Source organism: Sinohyriopsis cumingii, chromosome 2 (genome assembly GCF_028554795.1).
Source record: "Sinohyriopsis cumingii isolate HCF-2022 chromosome 2, ASM2855479v2, whole genome shotgun sequence".
Lineage (NCBI taxonomy): Eukaryota > Metazoa > Mollusca > Bivalvia > Unionida > Unionidae > Sinohyriopsis > Sinohyriopsis cumingii.
This window is the reverse complement of record NC_142962.1, coordinates 150,483,757-150,511,691: the sequence shown is the minus strand read 5'-3', so window position 1 is coordinate 150,511,691 and position 27,935 is coordinate 150,483,757. Positions and strand designations below refer to the sequence as shown.

The following is a 27,935-nucleotide window of genomic DNA, read 5'->3' as shown; positions in this document are numbered from 1 at the left end:
ATAATAATAATAATAATAATAATAATAATAATAATAATAATATTATTATTATTATTATTATTATTATTATTATTATCATTATTATTCGAAGGAAGTAAAATATCATATCTCAGAAATGAGGAATGTTTTCCGGTTCGGAGTCAGAGTTCGAATTCCCTGAGTCAATAATTAGGTCTCACTGGACAGTTTATCTGGTGAATTTTCATCCGACGAGGACCAATTACAGAAAAATGAGAATAATTTTATACTGAAGATACAAATAAAAACAAACTAATGATTTTTGTAGAAAGCATACATGTGAGATTTTGACTGCAGTAATCAGGTTAATTCCTGGTGCAACTGGTGGTTTTTATACTGAACCAACACTGCCACCAACCCCTAAATTTTACATTCATTTTTGACAAGAAATAGCTATTTTGAATATTTTTCTGTGACAAGGCAGCTAAAAGAATCAGTATGTGCCTTATGCATGAATAAAGTTCACTAGTACTATAACAAATTAGCATACTTTTCATCACCCCTCAACCATCTAGATTTTTAGATATTTACCTCTGTAGCAGACACACATAAATACGTAAGCCAAGTCGACAGCTCATTTGCAGCCCAAGTTACGCATTTGATCTCCAATGCAAATCTAACTGTGACAGGCAGTCACCAACAAGCCAACCTATTTCCAAGCTTAACTCAAAGTAAATCTGAACCACATTATAGATTTAGCTTATGTGTGAATTTATAAATGCTAGGCTTGTGATAATTAGGTTCATGCCTTCTCCCTTAAAAATTAGGGAGGTGTCAAAATACGAAACTATCCAGTGAGACTTTAGGAATTCTTTTCCGGTAAGGAATACAGTTGATACACGGTAGGTTCAACTGTAAGAGACACATATAGTATACTGTGAATTTTAGATTTTTGCTGTTGTTGTCAACTTGCGGGGAGCCTGTATATATTTCCTTTTCAAATATTTGTTGAGGGTTCGTTACAACATTTCTTGGACAAGCATTGACACTTTCATTTATTGGCTCGCACATAATTGATGAAAATGAAAGTGTAGCTATTGGGCTCCAACTTGGAATAACGCAACAATTCGGAATCCGGACTTGTTGCGCTCTTTCTCGAGAAATTGCGTCACCGTACGAACCGATGTAAATAGACCGGGCGGCTGGTTTAGCATCAGTTTCATTAGAGTGTTAAAAACGGAGGATGTTGATAGGTACTTTTTAAAATTCTTTTTGCAAGGAAAAATACTTGAATTATAAGACGACAAATAAATATGTGACAAGGGCTTTTGTCAATCATGTATTTAATTTGCTGGATGGAAGACTTCAAGATGTTGTAGGTTTCTGCAACAATTAGTCGACGAAGTTAGCAACTTAAAGCACGAAGTAAGTACTTTTTTTCTCACTTTCACCACAGTTTCAAGTGAAAGTTAAGATAGGTTGTGACATTAGCTCATGAACAATGTCATCAAAGTACATCTAGTATAAATTGTATTAATGACTATTAATATGAATGTTCTGTATTTCCTAATCACAAAAGCAATTGCTGAGCAATGATTAAAACGTTGCAGCTTTTTATCTTGTTTAAATCTGAAAACGAAATGTATAGGCCTATCAAATTCATTCTGATTTACGCAAGTAAATCATAGCAAATATGGTTAGATACCACCAGTTAATTTAAATATTAATGAATTGAACTTGGCTTGTAGTGAACATACTGTGTGAATTATTCTGCTCTTTAAATATACCTTTTTAAGTTAGAAATTAAGTGCAGATGAATTTTAGGTAAATTTTTGTAACAGTTGAAAAAAATGGAAACAACAAAAAGCAATTATGGCAACAGTTGAAATTTAATCGTGTATTGGCTACTGATAGCTGTAGCAACCGCCGAGTCACTGTCGTATTGCAAATCATTTTTTTATTATATTTCCCATGCATAGGAGCTATCCAATGGACTACCTTAAAATTCTTTTCGTATATAAGTCTTGTCTTCTGTAATTTTTAGAGAACAAATGAAATTCTGCAAGTCGATCATTGCAAAATCCTCTTCATCATAACTTTTATTTATTACTTTTTTTATCTTGTCAACTGATCTTTTCCACAAGTATTTGACAATTAAACTATAGAATTTTGTAATGAACCATTCTAGAGCATTTGGTACATTTATTAATATGTGATTTAATTTTGATAATGCAAGTGATTTTATCATAATAATTTTCCCATGGGGGTAAGAATTCTCTTCAACCACTGAGTCAGTAGTGTTTTGATGTTATTTAATTTACTATCATAATTAAGATTCATCATGTGACTTAAATCTGTAGAGAGTGTAATGCCTACTATTGTGAAACTATCATCTATCCAGCATAAATTATAATCTGTACATGTGGGTATGTGAGAAAGCTTGCCAGTAGCTTCTCGAGGGTCAGTGGTTCTTTCCGGGGATTTCCCGGGTTCTTCCTCCACCATTAATACTGGCCGCCATGTATAGCCTATCGTGTGCTGAGAAATGGCGTTAAACCCTACAACTACAACAACAACAACAATACTCTGTACACAAACGGCTGTTGCTGTTTTTCATGCTTCCTGTCCATATTATTCTTGTTTTCTCTATGTTTACATTAAGGCCAGAGATCTTTGCATAGAATTTTAATGTGTGTATTGTATTTTTATGGGCTTTTTCAGATCCATCCCCCCAAAAAATGTTGTATTATCTGCATACTGAGATATTAGAAATTCATTTCCATCTATATCAATACCATTTATATCATTATTCTTTTTAATCAAATCAGTTTAATATATTCCTTAATATACCATCTGTTACCATGAAGAAATTAAGCGCAGCCTTTAAAGTTGATTTAGAGCAGATTTAACAATTTTTTAAAGCGTTTTACAGCATAAGAGATATTCAATATAATCGCTTGGTAACTTCAACCAGTAAATGAATATATACGATTTAGACCTGTTATTTTCTTTGCTGCAATAATTTGCAAAAAATTATCAACTTTCCAAGTTTTTACCACAACACAAAATCATTTTTATTACAAATACAAAACAAAGAAATAATATTAGATAGATAAATAAATAAATAAAATAAATAAATAAAAATGAAGAATCAGAATTAAATAAATATTTAAATATATTTAATTATTTAATATTTTTACAAACATATTTCAAGTACTAATATTTGTTCAAACTTATATTTACAATGCATATATTTTTGAAAACTATTTCAAGTACAGTTATTTTACAAATACCTTGATAAAGAAAAAATAAAATTAAATAAAAATAAAGATTTTAAAACAATATATGTCTTTGAAAACTACCGATTACTTTGGAATTCCGAGTTGTTGCCCGCAATTTCTCGAGAAAGGGCCTATTCCAAATTGGAGCCCAACATAACTTGACTGCTTTTTGGCTTTATTTATATTTGAAAGAGATAGAGAGAGACATTAAAGTTTCACTCCACCACGAAACGAAATATAAACTGATATAACGAACGTGTTCTTGGTATGGTAGCTGATTCAGCGAGGTTTATAGGATTCAGTCTACGTACCTTTTCCAGTTATAATATTATACTTTACAAGAAAAGACGGTGTGTGTGTGTGTGTGATTTGGATTTTTAACGTAGCTTAAACAATTTTTCAGTCATATTGCTACAATGTCTGCATTGTGGCAGTTTATTGTGATGTCTGGCACTGGGGCATCATGCCGCATACATGTAACATGATGTCCCACCCAGTCACATTATCCTGACACCACGTCGACCAGTCCTAACATAATCTGGTAGCCATGGACAACATTGGAATCTTCCCCTGTGTTGTGGTTTGTATTAAAATTATAGTCATTTCCACCGAAACCCATCAAGATCATCGACTTCTGTATGGTTTTTGATTGATTATTATTTCTTGAAGCAAAAAGTAAACAAATGCTGTTGCTGACCTATATTAGCATTTGACTGGTTTTTGTTTTGAAAACAAAAGCCAGGAGCTTAACCGACATTACCTTCAGGGATATATTTTGGTTGTGTGACAAGAGAATAGCTTCACCTTTTGTCGTTATTTTTTATGTTTTGCGTCATCGTCTCTACTAAACCTAATTCCCCAAAGGGAGGCTATACAGGACACACAGTACTAATTATATGGAAAAATGGGAACCAGCCTGGAAATGAGTGAACCTTAAATAGAGTATATATGGATTTGGCTGACCAGGATTGTTTAATAATGTAAGTTAAATTTTAGGAAAAAGAATCTTTTGAGAGCTTACCCTAGTTGTAACTGAAAACAAATAGAGACATTGTTTTACTGATGGAATTTCAGTTTTTTAACAGTCTTGAGTTGGAACATACATTACTAAAATTAGCACATTACTCTTTGGTGCGGAATTGAAAGCACATGGTTCAAACACATGCAGGCTTTCCTCTACACAGAAGCTGACATCCAGGTTTCATCTATACTGATAAATGTAGGTTTGATGATTAGAACTCAGAGATTTTAAGTTATTGAATTTTTAATATCACGGTGTTTGTACAGGTTTACTATGGGAACTGAATTAGTACCGTGAGTCCTATAAGTACTTCAAGTATGGTGGAATCATCTGCCTTCTGCCTTCACATAGAGAAGTTGATAAAAAATATATTTAAATGTTGTAGAAATTGGTGATATAAATAATGTTTCGGCGATGTCTGTAGAGTTATCTAAGGGTCACGAAAAGCAAATCTGGTTCTAATGCCCATTTATACACCGATCCGATGTACACATGTATTACATGATTTCAGGGCCAGCGCTACCATATAGGCAAACTAGGCAGCCGCCTAGGGTGCTGATTTCAGGGGGCGCATTTTTAAAAAAAATATATTGTTTATAAATTTTGAAATTTATATTTTCGGGGGGGAGGGGGGCGCAAGAATCTAACCTTGCCTAGGGCGCCAGATAGTCTGGCCGGGTCTGGCGCCGGCCCTGTATGAGGGTCTAGTATTTTATGGTGCTTGTTTCATACAATTAACCTTAGACCACGTTTACGATGGGACGATTTTGATACAGATCAACAGGTGGCCTAAGACAGTCCAGAGTTCACTGAAGTCACCACATTTAAGTTAATAATAATAATAATAATAATAATAAAGTGATGCAGATGTGGTTATCCTAGACCACACAACTTCTTCAATCAAACAAGTTTAATCCAGATAGTCATTTTTTGTCATTTAAAATCTCGCATGCATGTACGAGAACGTTTCTTGATCGTTCTTTTTGTTAAAAAATATCATTAAGTAAGGGCAAATTGTACTTGATGTACTACAACTGAAAACATTGTTAATGGCCACGATTAAATACAAATGTTCAGCATATAGAGACTGCAATTTTAATACTCGATGGGTAACATACACACCATTGTTGGTATATAACGTGACCGATTATGGCACCCACTGTATCATCACAACACTTGTAGAAACGAAGCTCAAGATGAGGCGGTAAAATCGTACTGGATAAAAAGGAAGTAAAATCGTACTGGACAAAAGGAGGTAGGTAAAATCGTACTGGACAAAAGGAGGTAAAATCGTACTAGACACAGGAAGGTAAAATCGTACTGGACAAAAGGAGGTAAGATCGTACTGGACAAAAGGAGGCAGGTAAAATCGTACTGGACAAAAGGAGGTAAATTCGTACTGGACAAAAGGAGGTAAAATTGTACTGGATAAAAGGAGGTAAACTCGTACTGGACACAGGAAGGTAAAATCGTACTGGACAAAAGGAGGTAAGATCGTACTGGACAAAAGGAGGTAGGTAAAATCGTACTGGACAAAAGGAGGTAAATTCGCACTGGACAAAAAGAGGTAAAATCGTACTGGACAAAAGGAAGTAACATCGTAATGGACAAAAGGAGGTAGGTAAAATCGTACTGGACAAAAGGAGGTAAAATCGAACTGGACAAAAGGAGGTAAAATCATACTGGACACAGGAAGGTAAAATTGTACTGGACAAAAGGAGGTAAAATCGTACTGGATAAAAGGAGGTAGGTAAAATCGTACTGGACACAGGAAGGTAAAATCGTACTGGACAAAAGCAAGACATGCATATCATACAGCATGAATCGTCTAGTTCTTATCTTAATAAAAGAAAGTAAACAAAAATATTTAAAAGGCCAATTAGATTTATTGATAGCTGAATTCATTGCACAATCAGTACAACAGTTGGCATAAGTGCTGAAAGGTTTACATAAACAACACAACAGATTAAAGACATTCTATTTAACTATCCCTATGAATAGTTGAATAGTTTTGACGAGAATAATGAAGCAGCTATCCTGTCAATATTATAATTTACTCAACACTACATTTCAGCATGTTGAATAACAATGACATGTTCTTTGTGGCTGATAGTCGAACGAGAAATGGAATGAGCATGACAGTACGTGGGGTTTTCTTAAGCATATCACGAATACTACTTAGTTATGATAAGGTAAAGAAAAATGATGGTGACAACGATTGGTGAAAATCAAGGTCATTATATACCATGATGACAACAGTCTTTATCAATAGGCAGTTGCATTGTAACCTTAACATCTCAAGTAAAGTTGCCTTTTTGAAGCGTTTATGCATGAACAAAATTTGGAGATGAGATTGTACAGCTGCTTTGTACAAATGCTGGCCTCGATCTTCCATTTATCAGAGGGTCTTTATACTCTGTTTGACAATGTTCATTAAAATATAAGCATTTACAAGTATTTAATTCATAATGTTGTATTCATAATTGCAAAAATAAAATTTGTTTTGTGAAATTATGAAGACTAAGTTACAATGTTATGCAGTGAATAGCATACAAAATATTGCTGAATTATTTTTCTATCAGTTGATGTAAATAGTGCTAGAAAAGAAATCTGTGTACCTATAACAACACTTAAATCTTTCATGATCACATTGACAAAGAACAGTGCCGTGTCGGGCAGTGCAAGCACTTATGTTTGTTTTTAACAATACAGAAGAGTTTTCCGTTGCAATTTCACAAATTTTCCATTAATATTATTTCATTTATACTTCATAGATTTCTGTCCATCAAATAAGTGTAGGTTACTGCATTGGTATGGGAAGATATGAACGAGTTTTTTTCTGAGCAATACCACACGACCTTTAGACTGCAGTATTACTCCAAAAAAACGGGTTAATATTTCCCCATACAAGTAAACTTTTTATTAACTACTAATTTTGTTTTTCTACCTAAGGTTTAGTAATAAAAAGAACACAATACAATAAACAAAGTAAATGAATTTATGCCATATTCCAAAATAATTACACAAACGTAGATTAATCAATACATAGCACAGAACACCGCCCGGCAACATTTGAACTTGGTTTTGGGCTCCTGATTAGTTTAAAAAATAATTCTAGGTTTGGTCTACTTCAGTTTGAAACTTAGAGTCATACGGTGAATGAATGCGCATTGCAACAACTTTTCCAGTTAGTCTGGAAAGGATGGATTTTATTTTTCTGTCGATCCAACTCAATACTTCTTTTCTGCTTGTGATGGACTATATTTATTGGGTCAGTTACAAACGATGTACAACTGATTTGAGCAGTTCAATCAACTGCACCTGTTGAATCATAATGTCAGGAAAGTATGAATTATTTTAATTGAAATAAACTAAATGACGCTGTGGAATACCACATTCATTTCGTTTTGAATGCATTAAGGAGAATGTGATTTCAGCTGGAAATGTAGTCGAAATTACAGTACCGTTTCGCGGTGTGTATCAAGTTTCGGAACCCATGATATTGGTTATGTAATTCTGATTTGCAGAACTAAAGAAGGTACATTTTGAGGAATTTCAGGATGCATAAATGTAAGTACACTGGATATTTATCGTGCCGTTCTTATTACCAGCTAAACAAGACATATCATATGTTTATGCCCTGTCAATTGCACGCTCTTAGTTGGATTGATCCTAGCTATGTACATGACATGTATGACGTCTATCACTAGCCTATATCGAAAACATTGTATCAGAAAACTTAAACGGGGAAATTTGATAAGCAGTTGCTGTGTGGGCAGCTCGTTTAGCTAGCGGAAATAAGACTTATTGGCTCTGAGGCACCTAGTTTTCTTCTGAATCTTCAGTTGCATTTTTTCTCTCAAATTTAGTGTTTTGACAGACTTGTAAAATGGTACGTATCTAATAGATATGCAATAGCTCTTGGCCTCAATATGTTTTTCTATGTTATTTTTATAGACCTTGAGAGCACTGGTCATAGACTGAGCCATTCTATTTGCGAAATGCTTCGAATATTTCTCCTAAATAACAGTTTTAATGATCAGAATGGTAACTTCAATTCTGTGTCTCTCACGTTAGTTGTGGACATTGCGAATATCACATTCATTCATTTCTTGTTTGAAAGTTTCATTTCTATTTCAGTCAACTTCTCTACATCGTTAACTTTATCATCTCTACTTTCAAATGGGTGAAACAGCTTGTTTAGTTCATCCACAAATCTAATACACAAAAAGCTAAAGCATCTGCTGCATGAACGTAATTTTTTTTACAAAGTAGTTCCTAATACAAGAAACTATTTTTAGACACACGTAAATATGGAGCCGTCCGGTATGGAAAAATACTGCATGATTCTGACAATGTAAAGTTAACGGAGCAAAAATGAGCATATAATAAGAAAAATAGTGCACGTTTCCAGTGGCATCACTATTGGGGTGCGGACCGCACAGAGAGACACCATCAGAGGGGCGGACACCAAAATGACTGTCTATAAAAAGTTTGAATTTTTGTGCAGGAAGGAGGTCCATGGGGTGACACCATGAGTTACCGCACTGGGTGACACCAACCCTAGTGACGCCACTGCACAATTCTGACACAGTAAAGTTAGTGGAGAAAAAAAATGAACATATAATAATATACCGTACTTGCTAAACTTGATGAGAAACTCACTAAACTTTATTTTTATTGTCTTTACTTTTTTAGCAAACCGATTCAACATTTCTACGATGAAAACAAAGACCGACTTACGCTTGACAAATATTTCTGATTTCATCTAAAGTTATGATTCTTTTGTGAAACACCATTTTATTGCACATCATTTTAATTGACAAGATTTATTCTTTACAAGCTCTATTCTTGATTACGTGGTGAAGAGAAAGTTCCTGATAAAGTAGACTTCCATCAAATTTCATTTATAAACTAGATATTATCGAGACAATTCGCCAATGGGACTAAATGTGTGTGTGTGTGTGTGAACAGAAGTATTCAACGGGAGGACTAAATGTACCTCTTGTAAACAACAAATAGCTTCCCAATTAGTCATCTGGCAAGATAAAGAGTTGTAAGTGCGGTACAAAATAATGTCAACATTGTATTACTTGTAGTATTCATTAATATGTAAATAGAACTATTGTATCCATAAAACCCTTTACAATATTTTTGTAGGAAAATCAAAATAAAAGTAAAATTTAAATGTACACAAGTCAGATTTGATACAGTGAGGCGGGAGAATGAGATTGTTTTTAGCTTATTGAAACTTCATTAATAATTGTAAGATTTCAATAATTTGATTTAAGAAATGACTGCAACAAAAGTTTAAGATTTGTAAATAAATAAACATTTTATCTCAGATATCTTTGTATTCGAATCGCTTTGCTTTTTTATAGTTATTAACTTGTCATGCATGGATAGTAATAAAACCATCTTTCGCTAAGGTGTATTTGTAAATAGTTATTTTCATTTTTTAAATCACAATTTCTGAAGTAATTAGCTCAGTGGAAAATAAAGAAATTTTCAAGTTCTGAAAGTCTTGGAAAGGAGAAAATTGGTTTGCCATTATTGTCGTTACGTGTATCGGATCAATTTAGATTTCATCAGCAATGAAGTTTCAAATGAAAATTAAAAACACTATGTTTAGGTAATAAATAAAAAATGGTAACCAGAGAACATAAACTAACAGTTATATGCTTTATTTCTTTGGGAATTTTTAACGTATGCGTACTAATTTTTTAAGCAAAAGACAAGCCATTGAAAACCATCTACCTTTTCTTCCTATTTTTAATTCACGTCTCTTATTGTGTAAGTACTAATAACCCTACTCAGACAAAAAAAGAACAGTGATCAATAACAAAAATTATTTGCTTATTGTATTATATGTGGTATATTATTTACTCTTGATATGTGCCTTAATGTTTTTCTTCCCCTTTCAATTCTGTATGAAGCCGACCAAGTTAATCACACAGCAGTTATTTCTCATTGTGAAATAAGCTACGCAAATATTTCAGAACCAGAAATCTCTCGGTCTCATGGTGCATAAACTTTCGCATACTCTAAAGTTAAAACACTCTGTTTAAAGAGATAAGTCAGCATTGTCATCACTTTTAACGATAATTCCTAAACTAATGCATGCTTGCTCCACAGATCATGGATGCGAAAATCGACAGACAAGATAGGCAGCAGTTAGAGCAATGGATAGGTAGAGGACCAAAAACCTTTACGTTGCTGTATAGTATTCAGAAGAATGGTTGCTCCGCCACCAAATTCCACCGGCTTTGTGATAATCAAGGTCCAACAGTCACTGTCCTGTATAATACCAGCAAGTCCGTGTTTGGAGGCTACACGAGCATATACTGGAGATCAGCTGAAAATTATTGCTGTGATGATAAGGCCTTTTTGTTCCAGTTGACATACAACGGAAATAGACAATATCGGAAATTTCCTGTCACAAATGCAACATATGCTATTCATGATGGTACTGCTCACGGCCCAATCTTCGGGAATGGTCATGATTTGTGGACATTCAGTAACAGCATACAAAAGTCTAGTTCAGGAAACACTTTTCAGTTGAACGGTAACTGCAAAATTGGTACTGATTTTAGCAATCTTGGATTGACCAGCGACCAGTTCATGAATAACAACATGAACGTCATAGATCTCCAGGTTTTTCAAGTCACAGGTATTCGATCAATTTGGGATTTTCAATTAAATATTATTTATTTGATGTAAGGAAAATGAGATATAAATGCTGAGTGAAACTGAAGTTGATTATGTCCTGTATTTTCATCCGTTGTAGTAAAATTAATTCACTAAAATATTTGCCAATAAATTGAATTTAGAATATTTAACAATTTATTCTTCTTTCAAATGGGTAAATTGATATTTTTAGTTCAAATAGTTTGCAAACCTCTTACTAACTTAATAACTAATTTTAAAATTAATAATTTAATCAGACAGATAGCATTCAAATATAGAAACAATGGTTCCACTGGGCACCATATCTTGTCTGTTATGGCCCCAGCTTTCCATTTTTTTGTTAATGCCAAGTGAATGTAGATGCAGGCATGTTTCTGAATACTGTCCAAGTTATGACCCAGGAACCTTATCCAATTGGGTAGTGATAAACCCGTATACAAATGGTGGCTACATCAGTGACTTGGCCTTTTCAAGCGATAAGAGTTGGGATAAGTTCATGGGATGAAAATCCACATGGTTTCCTAGTTATATTTTAACCGGCAGGATGTGTCATTTATTGTTACAACTCTATGTAACAAGACAAGAAAACGCAAAACCAACAAATTTTGTATAATTTAAAATTATAAATTTATTTCCCTAAAATACAATGTGAAAGAATTAAAAATAATTTATAGTATGGTGAATGAATTCATAAACTGCTAATTTTTTTTATCAATTCCAATAGTTCCTAGGTATCAGAAAATTTTCTAAAGGAATTGCAAATGATGTCACTACTGTACTTGTGTCAGCAGTACAGAAGAAATCACTAATGTGATTCAAAAATGTTTTTAAAAGAATCTACGGTAATTCCAATACAGCTATTAATCCAAATATATTTGAACGAGTTCACATTATTTCAGTATAGCTTTAATATATGCAAATAGTCTTTAAAGTTAGAGCACTGTAATTCCAATGAATCATTAAAATTAAATAAATGAATCAATCCTCTCGTATTACTCTTCCAAGACCAATATTACTACTAAGAATGACTAATTTCACGTAATAATTCACTTATATAGAAACATAACACGCGATAAGGTGAATGCAACACGAGGTATTGATTGATTCATTATTAGTATTTCGAAATAATCTATCAGTAAACAAATCAGCTGATTTACAATGGCTAATCAGGAATTAGGTCAATTGTCTTTTTAGAAAAGCAACGACCTCCATTAACAAGAACTCATGTCATTGTTGTATCATGTGATACTTATCTCAGCAATAGTATATCTCAACCTTTGAACTTTTTTAAAAGAAATCGACGTACGCACAATATATTACTCATCTTTAAAATGCAGACTACGATCATAGGACATTAGCATTACCAATTACAGTAACTAAATGACCCTTACAAAAAATATTATTATGAGAATGATACACCTATATATATATATATATTGGGGCCTGGAGTGGTGTTAAGCATTCACCATTATGGATCTCTGCATCGGTTCGAGTCTCGGGCTGTCAGCCAATGTGACAAAGCTTGCTGGTAGCTTCTCATGGGTTGGTGGTTCTTTCTGGGATTTTCCCAGGTTCTTCCTCCACCATTAATACTGGCCGCCATGTATAGCTTATATTGTGCTGAAGATATAGATATATATACAACGTTCATAGCCACATATTATTTATATATAGTATGCTGCTATGAACGGTTTCTAAGGTATGACCCAGACATAAGTTCTCAGAGGGTTAGACTATACAAATTGTATCAATATGACATGACATATTCATACAGAGAAAGTGTAGGTCACAACAGTTTCCATGTTAAAGCATTGGGCTCCTGAGGTTAACTACAGACAAAATGGTATGACCGATGACAGTGTTGGTTTTGAAAAGAAAGCTATTTATTTATGCTATATTTTTAAGACAAACAAATATCTTATGGCAGGTGTGTCTTGATTTCCATTAAAAATATGTTTAAATTGAAGCAGAAGTGGACTTACCAGCAAATCTCTTTTTTATGGGCATTGTGGGAGGGTGAGTGGGAGTTATGCTTTTAATAAAAAAACGGTAACGTCCAACTCCTTAAGCACTAAGTATTGCAAGTTGCGTCAAATTACAATAGAAATTTTTATTGTTTGTGATGTGTGTCAAAATTTAAACATTTACTTGAAAAGACACGGACGACATTTCAAATGCTGATCCCGACAACAATGACATCACTATGTCTGAAGTTATTTTCTACTTTCTTCTTTTGGTTCACTGTTTTAATGTCCTGTCTTTACAATTAATTAAAAGCTTGCGATTATCATAGATTCCCAAACAGCATTTAGGATTGAAAATGATTCAAGGGTGAAAGGCCAATTGAAATTAATATCCAAATTTTTGATGTGTTGAACATGAAGACAAGTGTAATATTAAATCAAATGAGACAGTATAGTTTGAATTTTACCTGCCAGTATTCATTTTTATTTGTAGATGGAAAAGATCCATATTCAGAAGATCCATGGAGAAACTCTCCAGCCTTGAACAATGTGGTATGTTATACTGAAGAAATATTTCACCACCGAATTCAATCAAGAGAGAGTGAGATAGCGTGTTTAATTTACTTGCTGCTGTGCTTATTGATATTTATATAAATAAGTGAATGAAATAATGAAGACCATGAGGAAGATTAGTGCAGTGAAACTTAATGTTTCGCCTTCTTTTAAATAAAACTAATAATATTAGTAATAATATTATTATGTCCAGAATTTTGCTGATATATTGCGATAAGCCAAGTTCTTCATTGCATCACTAGGTTATCTTAGTACCTAAATATCTACATCAGGTCAGTGGGGGGATGATCATATTTGGTGTGATGTTTAATGAGGATACCAGAATGAGTTAATGACAATAAATGTTTTGAACTATGATGCAGTCCCAGTGGCAAAATGGGTGGTTGTGTCAAAAGTTACGTTTTCAAGGGTAGTTTTCGACTCAGCTTTGCAACCTGAAATCCATCTACACCAATTTTAGTATATTATATTTGGTATGCTGTTTAGGAGCATCAGAAATAAAGAAAGATAATCATATGTGGAATCATATGTGGTTTGATCATTTAAGAAGATGACTAGATAACAGTAATGGTTTTGAATTTTCAATGCAGCCATGGTAGCGGAAGGAGGGCCAGATAGTTGGGGAATTTGTTGAAATGCGGGTATTTGTGTTGGCTTACGTCTCAAATTATATAACGTACCATTAAGATCTACTTAGCAATTGCTGAATAAATTAGGGAAATGACATAGTCATAAATTTATTAAATTAAAAGTGTGTATGTGTGTGAAAATCATAAATGGATAGGTGAGCAGTTTCTGAATATTTCCAGTCCTGCATTATGGTGAGAATCAAGATCAGTGTATTTTAAAAATATTGGAAACAATCATCGTTTCGGTGTACTATCAATGTAAAATTTTATAATGATTCCAAAGTATCTCGATTTAATTCATTCTTCAGGATATAATCCATAAATCACTGCTGATTTTTCATAGTTCTGTACTTTACAACCTACTACTTACAATATATACTTTTATGACTTTTGAAGCTAGAGAAAATTACAACTTTCCATCAGTTACTAATCAAAATACAGTGTTCTCCAGGCTGCCCCCTTGTGTCTTTAGGATAGTAAAATTCGCAACACCAGCAAGACATTGTAAAAGGCGAATGCAAAGTAACCATATTGTTTCCACACTTGTGTTCTGTGTACATACTATTAGGCAAATCACTTCAAAGGATCTATAAACCTATTTATGTCAAGTAAGTTTATTTAGAATTGGTACATATATAAAATAAATCACTTTTGAGATCTTTCTACCTACTGAAACACAGAATTAATCAAAAACTTAAAATATAATAATTTTTCAGCAGAGCACATATTTCCAATACACAGCTCAAACGAAAAACGAACACACATGCATACATTTCAAATCATACTGCGACAATGGTGTACATACATACATGCATACACATATACATGCATACATATTAACATACATACATACATACATACATACATACATTAAAACATACATATCATATCATCAGCAGCAACAGCAACAATGGACAAGAACCAGAGCAGAAACAGCAAAGACAAACACCATCATTTCAATCACCCCAATTTCTGCTACTGCTTATGTACTTTTTGTGATTTTTATTGCTGTAACCGATAATGATGTCAATGAAACGCCACTTTTTAAAATGTCTACAAATATTTTCTTGAAGCTGTTTGAAGAACTGAAGGAACAAATTGAAAATTACAAACCTGTCCCCTCCCTTAGCCTGCCGCAGGTTAGGGTCCTCTTGCTGGGCCCTGTGGGGGCAGGGAAGTCAAGTTTCTTCAACACAATCAACTCTGTCTTCAGGGGCCGTATCAGTCATCAGGGATGTAGCGGAAGCTCTGATCACAGCCTCACGAATGTGGTAGGGATATTTTGTGTTTTCTGTCAGTGATCTTTAATGTTGAATATATTCTTCTTATCATCATAATTATCATTATTATTTATTAATTAAAATAAAACTAAAAAGAATGTAAATGAAGTTCATAAATAGACTGGATAGACATTTAGTGCATTGATAATTAACACATGAACTTCAACAGAGTTTCGAGATATACTTCCCTGGTTCAATAGTGATTGTTAACACTTATTTGTGATTGATGCAGTAAAGCTTTCAAACACATTTCTTGCTTTACCATTGGTTTGGCATTATATATTTTCCTAATGTTTCATTTCAGTACCGGCAATATCAGGTAAGGTCACGTACAACTGGTGAGCCTCTTAGCTTTCGGTTGTGCGACACACGCGGTTTGGAAGAAGGACAAGGACTGGATGTCTTGGAAGTAAACTATTTACTGGAAGGACATGTTCCAGATTTTTATCAGGTTATTTCCACTTATTCATAACCCACCAACGTTCTGTGGATGATTCATGCAGTATTATCCATACCTGTCCCTGCTTATGTTTTGTGTGCCCATTTTCTACCCATTAAAATTTGAAGGACTTCATGAATGGAAAAAGATTTTGTATAACGCTTAACATAAAAGACCAAACCAGATCTAATTGCATCTAAGCCCTTTTCTGACAGTATTTAACTCTACTATGGCCTTTGATATAGGAATTTGTCAATGCGTCTTGAACCAAAGCGACTTCAAATGCACCATATTCACAGTGCATATGTGTAGTCATCAGTGAGTCTGTACAGTACATATGTGTAGTCATCAGTGAGTCTGTAGTTTATGAAATTGTTGATCAAGTGTTGTAACGTTGCCCTAAAATGAATAACTTAATTAACAATTTAAAGGTGTTTGATAGACAGACAGTGTAATAGATGTTCTGTTTTGTGCATTTAATATGCAGCTTACATGAGACGTTTATGGGAATCAGGTTCCATGACACATATCTAATGACCATTTACGAAATCTATATAAATACAACAATAACTATATAAATTATTGTCAAAGAACAAATACTTTTTTAAAAAAATCATTCCGTGATTTAAGGGATAATATTTCATTAATAACTCCATCTTATATGTTATTAATGACTGATATGAGTATATCCGTAGTACATTGTCAACTTTTTATTAATCGAATTGCTTTAAATAGCATGTGCCTTACTGTAAGTGATGCAAATTTAAACTGTTTTGTAGATTTCTTATTCAATTTATAGAGAGGAAAAAATCTTTCAAGTATTTTGCAATGATTTTTATTCACGAACAAAGTAGTTAATGTTTTTTTATTTATTTAATTCATTTCTATGAAATCTCATAGGATGCAGTTTTCCCACTGAAAAGTGGAATTTGGTCTTTGGAAGGTCAAATATTCCATTTGATTTTAATAACAAATTACTGTCATATTTATTAATTGAAGAAACATCTTTATAAATAGCACTCTAAACGTTATTCCCATCCCCTCGCCCTATTCTTTCACCATGCAGTTTCACTTTATATTCTTACACAGGAACGAGGGATAAACCTTTTTATTCTGTTTGGTATATATTTATACTTACTATAATAACTTATATATGCATATATTTATACAAAAGTTGGAGTGACTGTATTGTAGAGTTAATAACTGTATCATTTGGACTAATGCCTATATTTACATCTAAGTTCCATTATATTTTGGAGATGTTTCTCAGCCTGGACATTATAGGAGTTGGTACATACAAGCAAAGAAATGGTTGCCGTAACTCAATGACCTCGGTTTGATTCTCAACAGAGGATGAATGATAATTATATGTGTATGTATGTATGTATGTATGTATGTATGTATGTATGTATGTAGGTAGGTAGGTAGATAGGTTGGTAGATATGTAGGTATGTATGTATGTACTTTTTACTTTGAAATTTATCCATCCGATTGAAACGTTCCTTCTGACTTTTGATTCATTCAGAAATAGGCATGATATGTTATGTTACCTTAAACCTAAATGGATCCTTGTGTTCTTTATTTAGTTTTGTTTGCAAAATAAATTTTCCAGTTCAATCCATCATCACCAATTACGCCAGAAGTGCTGGGCTTCAACAGAAGTCCAGCTCTGAAGGACAAGATCCACTGTGTGGCCTTTGTAATAGATGGCAGCACGGTTGATCTCATCGCTAAACCGATTTTGGAAAAAATCAAGAGCATGCAGACACGAATGAACCAAAGAGGTAAAAATAAAATAGTGTTCTTAAAGTTACACTACCTGAAATTAATGTGACGAACATTTTCTTCTTCATAGTCATATAAAACAATTGTCTTACCAGCCAAATCCACCATGATGTTCCAGTTCAAATTCAGTATTTTGGAGGCTTCGGTATTGCTGACTACGTAAAGTGTAGAACCGCTGTAAGACATATGTTGACTTCGTATTGATATAGTAAACCCAGTATACTAAAATGACCCCAGGGCCAGCATTCTTAAACGTTACCGCGTCTACATGACGGGTACGAGTCCCCCTACCCCATGACTGTCCCATTTTTCGTGATTCAGATGTACATTCTTGCACACTATTTATCATTTGTTCACACTGGAAGCGACATAGAATCATGTTATGCATTTATCTCAGTATACAACACAGCATTAAGATGACCTTATATATAAAAACTGCCTCTGAATGCTGATCAGGGACAAAATATCTCTTATTTCCCATGCTGGTCATATGATGTAAAGATTCGCTGGTTGAGGTTCTGGCTAATAGTTCCTCTGGCTGGAATTTCCTGCAACAACAAGATATTGCCACCTCCATTTGATTGACCTCATCTAGTCATTATAAAGTACGTTATCAAAATGAGATTGAAGCCATCAAGCCATAATCACGTATACAGATGCTGCTTTACCTATTTAGAATCATATAATTACTAATCATGTACTTTGCGTACTGATTCATAAAGACAACAATTCCTTGAATTCACCTGAACAACATCCAAAGGCTGTCTTCTTAGCTTACTAGATATCAATAAGCTAAATCTTTTTATTTTTTAAGTAACAATTCAAGTCATTCTGACTAAAATCATAGCATAGATTTGACAGACGCCGATACAGGTTCATATCCGGGTGATCTTTGGAATTTACGGTTCAGTTATTTATAGCAGCTTATCAGATAAAAAGCCTTGCATTTTTTGTTAGAGAGAGTTTTACCAGGGTTCATACGGTCTTTGAAGGTTTTTGACAGTTTGGGAAAAATGAGGTAGCATTTGCAAGCCCTTGAAGGTTTGGGAAAATCGAGCAGTTTACCCTGAGGTCTTTAAAAGTCTTTGAAAATTGAAATAACCCAAGCACTTTAATTTCTTTCCATAATCATAAATAAAATTGTCCAAGGTTGTTATATTCAGATGTAGTCGAGTTTTCCTGGTTTCTTTCTTTTGATGATCGTTCAGTTTCATTTCATCTTTAAACAGTATTGTAGTATTTTGCATTTGTTGTTTTCTCTCATATAATATAACTTAGACAAAATGTTAGCGAAAATAGGTCTTGGAAATCTATGTTTGTGGTCTTTTGAAAGTTTGGGAAAAGTCTTTGAATTTATCGTTCAGAATTCTGTATGAACCCTGTTTATATTTAGGAATGATATACTCAGAATGTAGTTTCTCTTAAACAGCAATATGAAAGCTGTAATTTAATTGGATTTATCATGGTCAACAAAACAAGATTTTACGTCGGTGTCAGTCAGATCTAAATATTAATGAGTAGATCTTTATTTTAATCAAATTGGAATTGAGAAAATGTCTATCATAGTATTACATTTAATAATCGGCTCTGTATGGAATATTTGTTTTGAATCATGTAGTTTTTTTTTATTTATCAAATGTCAAGGAGTATGATAAACCTGGATATTGGTCCTACTCCTACTACCATATGCCTAATCAACGGATCACATATATGTATCAGATGTACAAGGATTTGGCAAATGGTGCAACAGAATCAGTATATGGTACACATTTCATCTCTGCAATTAGATGCCAAGAGAATAGAAAACAGTACAAGCATTAATTAAATAGAAGGATATTGTTGTTTGGTTTTTGTTTGTGTTTTTTTTTTTAATAGGAATCCCACAGACCGTCATTTTAACTAAGGTGGACAAACTTTCAAAAGTAGTTGTAGCCGACATTTCAGATGTCTTTAAATGTGAGGAGGTCAAGGACGCAGTGGAGAAGGTCTCTCAGATGTTTGGTGTTCCACGAGGCAATGTCCTACCAGTGAAGAATTACGAGAACGAAGTGCGTCTTGATGACAAAATCAGTGCCCTTGCTTTGCTTGCGCTGCAGCAAATACTTGGATTTGCAGATGATTTTTTGTATAATTATTTGGACAAACTTGAATGTGAAAATATTCAGAAGTTGAATATTAAAGAGTGATGTTGTTCTATTGATTCATCCAACTGTGGAATGCCAAAATGTTAAACCAGAATGCGTTCACAAAACGAAATATGGGGCTCATAAACAGACTGTCTCTGAACTTAGATTCACCCTTCTTTTTTGATTTCTATGCAACATCAAAAGTTGGAAACGGTATATATATTTACCTTGTTGATAATGTTGATGGAACAATCAAAACAATTAAAACAAAATATTGATTTGGATATTTCATTGAATATTTTTGACCTTATTAAGTTTGCTGTCGAGACTGAGATATATACATATATTTTAGTCTTCTGCTTCTTTTCTTTTTCAGTAGATTATGATGTTTACAATAGCTTGTAGCTATGCTTTTTAAAACCCCACGCAAACCATGCGACAAGCAGTATATATTAATGGAATAAAATGTTAAATAGCTAAAGTACTAATAAATAAGTTCATTATCTGGCGAATTGTTGTGTAAAATAATTTTATTTTTATGAAACATAACAGCAAACTTTACACTTACAGGTACTGATTTATTTCATGTTACTACTTTAATGTACCGACACTCCAGTGTTGGACAAGGTCGTGTACCTCCATGATTGTTAATATTTCATCAAACAGAGACTGACAGTATGATACACAAGTATAATGTTTATGCTGTGTGTGTGTGTGTGTGTGACCCCTTGTATTCCAATGTGTACTTAAATATGTTGCATGGAAAATACTTCATAGTATGGTGCATCGGTGCTTACCTTTTGAGTTATAAATAAATTATGAGTAATCAAATAAAAATCGCACCAATGAATGTGATGTGTCTTCACAGCTTCATTTTCACAAGAAGAGATACTTTCCACTGGGTTAGAAAAAGAATGTTTCTATTAGGACAGAATTTGTTAGTAAAAGTAATAAGATTGAAATTTTCTCTAAATTGTATTAAAAGTAACTTTTGATTCACTTATATTGAAAGTAATTTTCTACTAAAATATATTAAGATTAAATTCATTTATTTCGGTATCACAATTATATACTATTTGATAAAGATTGCACCCTTATGAGCAAAAAGGCAAAACCCTCTTGCACTATACATTTCCCTTGTATCGTAAAGTTGGCGAAAACTACACTCGTTAAATTGTGAAAGTTGCTGAATTAGCGGATACCTAAAGTTCTCTGACTGACAATGCTATCAGCTCCTCGCGCTGATGTGGCAAAATTGCCTAATGACGTACATAGATCCATACGGTAGTCTGTAAGAAACTATGAAGCCTCACTTTGAGATTCTGGCGGACCTCAAGAACTAGACATATGACCATATTTGGCTGCACCCTAAGAAACTGTGTACAAAAACGTGGTGATTTGATTGACGAATCAGTCCTTTCGTCGGAATCTCAAAGAGGTTTGTATCATTACAGGTAAGATATCGTCTGTGTACAATTTTTATATAGTATAAGGATTTTTAGTGTTAAGATGTTGATCTAACATCGGTACGTTGCAACATTGGATTATTTTTAATATTTCTTTACTATTCTTTAATATAATGTATTGGAAAGTTTAATTGTTTGAAGAATTTATATTTACTTGTAATTATATTATTGATTATAGTATAAAAAACGACGTTTGTTACCAAGTCATTAACGTGGTCATGGTCATCAGCTTCCAGTGCAGCGATACAATCAGCAGTATTACATCAAAAATAGGTTGAAGATTTTTCATTTGTCAGAGCCACAGTAAGCTCAGTTCTATTACTGGTTCAATAAGGTGATTCCAGTTCATTTGGTAGGTCGTGTGAAATTTATAAAATTTGAGTATGTGTTCAAGCGTATCTTCGAGAAGATGAGTCTGACGAGCATGCTGCGAAATGTAAGACAGTCTCTGGAAAAAGTTTGATCGAGGAGTATGATAAAATTATTTCTGAGGCGCTTTTGTAGTCGAGGGGCTGTGGGAATCCACGAGTTGAATTGTTCAGGACAGCCAAACCACTTGACGAGCGATTCTTTCCTTTTGGTAGAGATCACTTTTTCAACTCCTAAGAGATTTTTTTTGTTGGTTTTTTTTGGTGGTTGTTGTTGTAATTCCTGCTAGTAAAGGGCCCATAGATGGGTTTCTCCTGAGGAATCTTTCAGTGTGTAGGTGATGGAAGTGGTTTTCTGAACACTATCCACGATAAAGACTTCTTTAGTTCAGTTAGGGGTATATCCATTTTCGAAGGTAGTTGTGTGTCTGCTAATTCTGACGTAATCGCCCGCATTGAATTTGGATCTAAAAAATAAGGCGTCTGCGACCTTTTGTTGTTTGGTTTATGGAAGAGGCTTCCGCTGGAGCCACTCGAATGCTTCGATACCAGGTATGATTGTATTGGTCGACGATGTCTTGCAAGAAATCTAAGTATCACTTGGTATTACAGGTTGGGTCGGGAATCCGGGCACTTTTTCACATCCGGGCATTTTCAATGCATAGTTACGACCGGCGAGGTGAAAACGACCGCCATTGTTCTAGTGACTTTAGGAACGTGTGGTTGACATCTATACAACATTTTAAAATATGCCTAAGATTTGCAATTATTGTTATAAACGCGGTGTGGATAAATGTACATAGGTTGAAAAATACGCAACTTTTAGTACTTATTAATCAAGGTTTAATAGGACAAATAAAGAATAATAATTATGGAAAAATATAAATTAATGAGAACTTTCAAAAAATAATTAGGATCACTTTCACAAACAATACCGACTGAAAATTTCAGATTTTGATACAGTTTAATTAAAGAAAAATAGGTTTGAGAAAAAGGTGTTCAGTTACTTCAACAAAATATTTTGTTAAAAAACAAACTTACCAGGCGTATCTGTAAGATAGTTACAAACATCAGGCCAAGTCACTTCAGGCTATTTTGTTGGGTAATTTACCCAAATATTTGCTTGAAATTTATAAGGACAATCATTAATTTCCACAACTTTTAAGTTTCTGTAAATATCGTGCATTAGCTTCGCTATCCAGGGTCTCTTTGTAAACGTAAGACATTGCAAAAATGGCCAAGTGATCTTATGAACCTTGCATTTATATTCATTTTATAAATGAAAAGTGTACAATACACAAACTATATAACAAACAGCCTTCAAACTGCCTTGACACTAATTGGCATATATTGTTGTGTACACGTACGTGACACGTACCACAGGAGTCTGACGTTTTATCAATAAAGTACGGTAAAACTCGGACAACATGAAATCACCTTATCGGTAATATATTCTCCTTTCCTATTGTTTTTTTCCCCCTTCTCTCAATCATTTTCGTCATCATCATAATAAATAGTACATCTCTCATATAAGTATCATATTTTCTTCTCCACTATTATTTTCTGTTATGAAAAAAATATCAGTAGAAACAACAGATAATCTTACCAGGTGGCAACCTCTAGAAAATCAAACACATTGCTAGAATGGGCTACTTCAGTCTGGTGGATTCTAACAGAAAGGATTTGTGACCGTAATGGTCAAAATAAAGGTTAATTCGGTGGATTGGATTCATGACATGGTCGTCCGAGAGTTATGCGTACGTCACTGTATTTTGAATGTATAAGTGTAGTTTTTCCATCTTCTTGCAATTTTGAAGCGATAAAAGACGCGTGAGAAAAGTCAAATCGAGCCGAGGGTTGTGGTCACGCTTGCACTCCTTGTGTTCATTTATATTACCGATAAGGTGATTTCATGTTGTCTGAGATTTCGCCGTACTTTATTGATAAAACGTCAGACTCCTGTGCACGTACACACCACTACCACCCTTATGAACCTAAAATATATTACGTCTATAACAATATTCACAGACACATTTGTGGTTTTATATCCTGCTTTTACAGAAGACTATACAACACTTCTGAACAGAAAACAGAAATAATAAACAAAATACAGGTAAACTAAAATGGTTTACATATCGAAGATAACTAACGCTACTGTACTGTTACTAAGCAATTGTTTTCACCTCCGGAATTTGGCGGAAAATAGGTCGCTAAGCTTGTGACGTCATGCCGACCCAACCTATTGCAGGTGATTCTCTTCCACCTGCGATTTTTGAGAGTTCTATTAAACCGTTCGACGACAGAGACTTTGAGGGGACTATGTGTCTGTAGAAGGTCATGTTATTTTTTGAAGCCAGTCTGAAACGGTTTTGAAATAAAACTGACCACCATGATCTGCCCAGAGTTTACTTGGTTTTCGTTGTCCTGCTGTTTTATCAAGTGCTTTCACGATGAGAGTTCCCATTTTGCTTTTGAGAGGAATGACCTTGGCGTATTTACTAAAGACATCAATGACTGTTATGAGATTGTGGAAATGATAATTGTACGCGCTATAATTGTCATATCAACGAGATCTGTTGACCATATATCGTCTTTGTCCTCTACGATGACTCTGCGTCATGGAAAATGTTTTCTTGCTGGTTTATATAGTTCATATGTGAGATCCGCTTTCACGCGTATACCGAGCTTATATTTAGTGCCAATGATGCCACGCACGAAAGCTCGATCTACACGTTCTCTAAAAATTTTAGGTTTGAGTGCTTTTAAGTCCCTCATCATGTCTCGATCGCATCCGGCTTTATCGTCGGGATGATCTCGGTTACATATATCGAGCAGCAGGGAAGTTTAACAGACCAGTGCGTCCAGCCAAAATAAAGCTTCCTACGAGAACTTTCTCCGTAGAAGCCTCAGAATTCAAAAATAACGCCTTCTACGGAAGCTAATTTTCATGCATTTCAGACCAAGTGCATCGGGTGGTCGCGCCGGTGTGTTAGTAAATATAGCGTTCGAGACAGGAAAAATAAACGAAGGGAATAATTTTTTTGTGTTATTTTTTTTGTTGTCATTAGGGGCTGCTTTGGCCAATTTTACGTCGCATTAAAATAATATACTTGAAAATAATATGAGTCGGAAAACTAGCACAGTTGGAGAGCCTCATTCTGCTAGATTAGCGCGAGAACAATTAGCGGCGGTAAGGAAACTTATCCCGGCAAAAGAATTATATAAGAAAAAGGTCCGAGCACACGAAGACACAGAATTTGGAATTACCGAGATATCGTCAAAATGGTTAAAGCCAGTTACCGAAACAACCGAGCGAGTCGTATATGGTGAGAAAAAAGATAAGGATATCATGAAAAGTGGAATTTATCCCATGTTGAAAGGTATCGAGGAACATTCACGAGAATTACCGGAACGATTAGCAATACTAGCACAGCAACGCGGGCAACAACCAGGAGGAGGAACCCCTGCAATTGGTTTTAAAATAAGTAAAGGAAAACCTGAAGGAGGAAAACCTGGAGTAGGAAAAAAAGCGTTCCGTCTCGAGGATTTAAGAGGAAATTTCACCGAGGCGGGATGGGGAATAATATCACAGCCGCTCTCGACGTTGTATAGTAATATAGATCAATTTGGTCAATTTGCGGAAGATTATTTTGATGGTCGAAGAGAATATCTGACTGATGAAGGAAAAAAAAGATACGCAAACCGTAAAAATTGGTATAATATGTTATATAAAGTTTACTCGGGAAGATCACAGGCGAGAGAAACGGATCCACGTTACAGAAGATTTTTGGAAGCCGCGAAGGAAAGAAAAAATTATAATGTGCAACAAGCGGAAGAAGAAAAGCAACAAGCGAAAGAAGAAAAGCAACAAGCGAAAGAAAAAAGACGACAGGAGAAAGAAGAAAAGGCTAAATCTTCACGGAAAAGAAAAGCAAAATTAAAAGAAGATATTCAACCACAGGAGGAAGAAATTCAACCACAGGAAGAAGATATTCAACCACAGGAGTTTGAATTTCGACCACAGGAATTGGAAGAAGATATTCAACCACAGGAATTAGGGGCCAGACCAAAAGTAAGAAGTCAACCTCAGGAACCAATAGTTCAACCAAGCGACTACAAAAAACCTGCGGACAATAGAGTTCGATTATTAACTGAGGAAGAAATTGCATCTCGTTTAAGAGGAAAAGTTGATTATACTAAACCTGCTAATATTTATTTGAGAGAAGATCATATCAATGAGCTCAGTAATGATGACGAAAGATTAGATACCGCTGCAAATTATAGTTCGGCGAATAAAAGATATTACTTGAAAAAAGAATTTGTTGATTCGTTTGGACCAGGAACATGGCCGCAGTTAATTTATTTTGGTAGTTTAAGAAAGCCGATGGATTTATTCGATATCGGATATTCAAATTTTAAAAGGGAGCTCGATGAATATAAAGAAGTACTTGGAAAAAGATCATCATATCCTGGAAAAACCGCGACACCGGGGGGAGATCCTAGACCAGGTACGCCACCACCACAAGATACCAAAATAGGAAGCGGATATACTATTTGCCCTGACAGCGTTGTCAACGACGTATCTCGCCTTGAAATATTAATCGGAGGAAAGCGAGCCGGAAACAATTCTCATGAAATAATCAACGAGGCCTCAGATATTTGTCGGCGATTATTTCGCGGTGGCGTCATTGATTCTCACATTTACAAAGAACTCGTTGACGAACTCATCGATTAAAACAACACAATTGAAATAACATGATTGTTCACAAACATCAGCGCAGACCTAGACAGGTCCGCGTAGTTAACTCTCGATTGCCTGTATACAAATATATTCACGGCAATGGATTCGGCGATATTGTTGGAAGCCTCGTCACGCGAGTAATCCCTAAAATCGGACCCACAGTTAAGCAATTCGCGTCAAAAGCAATAGGAAAGATTGGCGAGACCGTCATTTCTGGTATTGGTAATTTGGCAAGTAAAGGCTTCGATTTTGTCAAAGGTAAAATAACAAATTTGGTGCGTAAAAAAAAGCGGCCCGTCAAATTACCTAGCACCAGTGAAATGCCCGCCGAGGTCAGTAAAGCTATAAACGACGAAGAAAATAAAAAAATAAATGAGCTAGCACAGGAAGTTGCTAACACAAATCTAGCACAGGAAGTTGCAAACACAAGCTTCATATCAGGCAGCGGTCTTCGTTTTAGACGATAATTCTTAATAATAAATGTTCGCACAAGTGTCAAACGAAGTGTTCGACATGGACGAGCCTGTAGGTAGAGACACAACCGTGCGTGATTTCCAGTATTTCTCGTACGACGCAGTTGAACCAAACACAACTAATCGCTTGGAAATTCAAGTTCACGATACAACAAGATATTTTCTCCCATCTGAGGCGTATATCGAAGTTGTTGGGGAAATTCTTAAAACAGATAATACCGCCTATGGAGCAGATTTTAGGGTCGGATTTGTTAACAACGGCATTATGGCATTATTCAAGAGTGCCACTTACATGATCGACGGAAGAGAGATTGAGTCAATTACTAATGATGTTGACTTAGCAACAACGATAATAGGCCTAGCTAGATACTCGGATGATTTTACTAGATCGGCTGGCCCTAGCATGATGTTCGCCAAAGATAATTCTGATCATCCCGATAATAAGCCGTTTATGTCAGAAGACCGGTTGATCGTGCCACTCCCGCTGCTCCTGCTGACATCGAAGATATGATTATTGATACTAATAATAATTATAATCTCGGATTTACCACGCGAAAACTTATGCTAGAAGGAGGTCGCAAAAGATTCTCTTGTGCTATTCCGTTATCCCATATATTCGGATTTTGTAGGCATTTCAGGAAAATTATCTACGGAGCAAAACACACCGTTACGTTTGTCAGAAAGGGGAATAGCGACGATGCTATCTGGCGAGAAGGTACTATTGATCCCGCTACTAATTTGCCACATGCCAATGATGCCGCGAATAATGGCGGCCAGGTAAAATTACTTAAATTTACCTTGTGGATGCCAGCGATAACTCCATCAATGATCGAAGAAGAAAAATTATTATCGTTCATGAACCAAGGTGGTAAATCTGTCATGTCATGGCTGACAACAACAACAGATTCCACAAATACCGATATTGATGGTGATTTTACATGGCGGATTGCATCGCAGCAAGGTACCTCTGCACCTAGGCATATCTTTATCGCTTTTTTGCACACGCGAAGGTATCATCAAATGTACAGCCACATGATATTTGATAGTATCCACGCAACAAACGTATCACTGAGAGTAAATGGCCAACAAGAACCATCCGAGGAAATATCGATTGATTTTGCCAACTATTCGACAGCTCGCGCGT

The 27,935-nt window shown here is 34.8% G+C and overlaps 1 protein-coding gene across 2 annotated transcripts; it reads left to right on the top strand.

The window, feature by feature from the left end:
- Nucleotides 1-710: 710 nt before the first annotated feature.
- LOC149806080 (interferon-induced protein 44-like) lies at nt 711-20,255 on the top strand. 2 transcript variants are annotated; one of them, XM_089950957.1, is made up of 7 exons: nt 711-860; nt 10,396-10,930; nt 13,405-13,463; nt 15,187-15,384; nt 15,698-15,844; nt 17,445-17,616; nt 19,493-20,255. In XM_089950957.1, exons 2-7 carry the CDS (start codon nt 10,399-10,401, stop codon nt 19,801-19,803), a joined length of 1,419 nt encoding a protein of 472 aa, XP_089807083.1. In that variant the 5' UTR covers nt 711-860; nt 10,396-10,398; the 3' UTR covers nt 19,804-20,255. The 2 variants fall into 2 exon arrangements, with proteins under 2 accessions (XP_089807083.1, XP_089807084.1); XM_089950958.1 differs by lacking the exon at nt 711-860 and adding an exon at nt 988-1,383.
- Nucleotides 20,256-27,935: the final 7,680 nt, after the last annotated feature.

Bases quoted from the DNA above. Each gene is read 5' to 3' on its own strand.
- LOC149806080 (XM_089950957.1), top strand. From the start codon at position 10,399: ATGGATGCGAAAATCGACAGACAAGATAGGCAGCAGTTAGAGCAATGG. The intron at 15,385-15,697 runs GTAGGGATATTT...GTTTCATTTCAG, and splicing joins ATCACAGCCTCACGAATGTG to TACCGGCAATATCAGGTAAG. The intron at 17,617-19,492 runs GTAAAAATAAAA...TTTTTTTAATAG, and splicing joins GACACGAATGAACCAAAGAG to GAATCCCACAGACCGTCATT.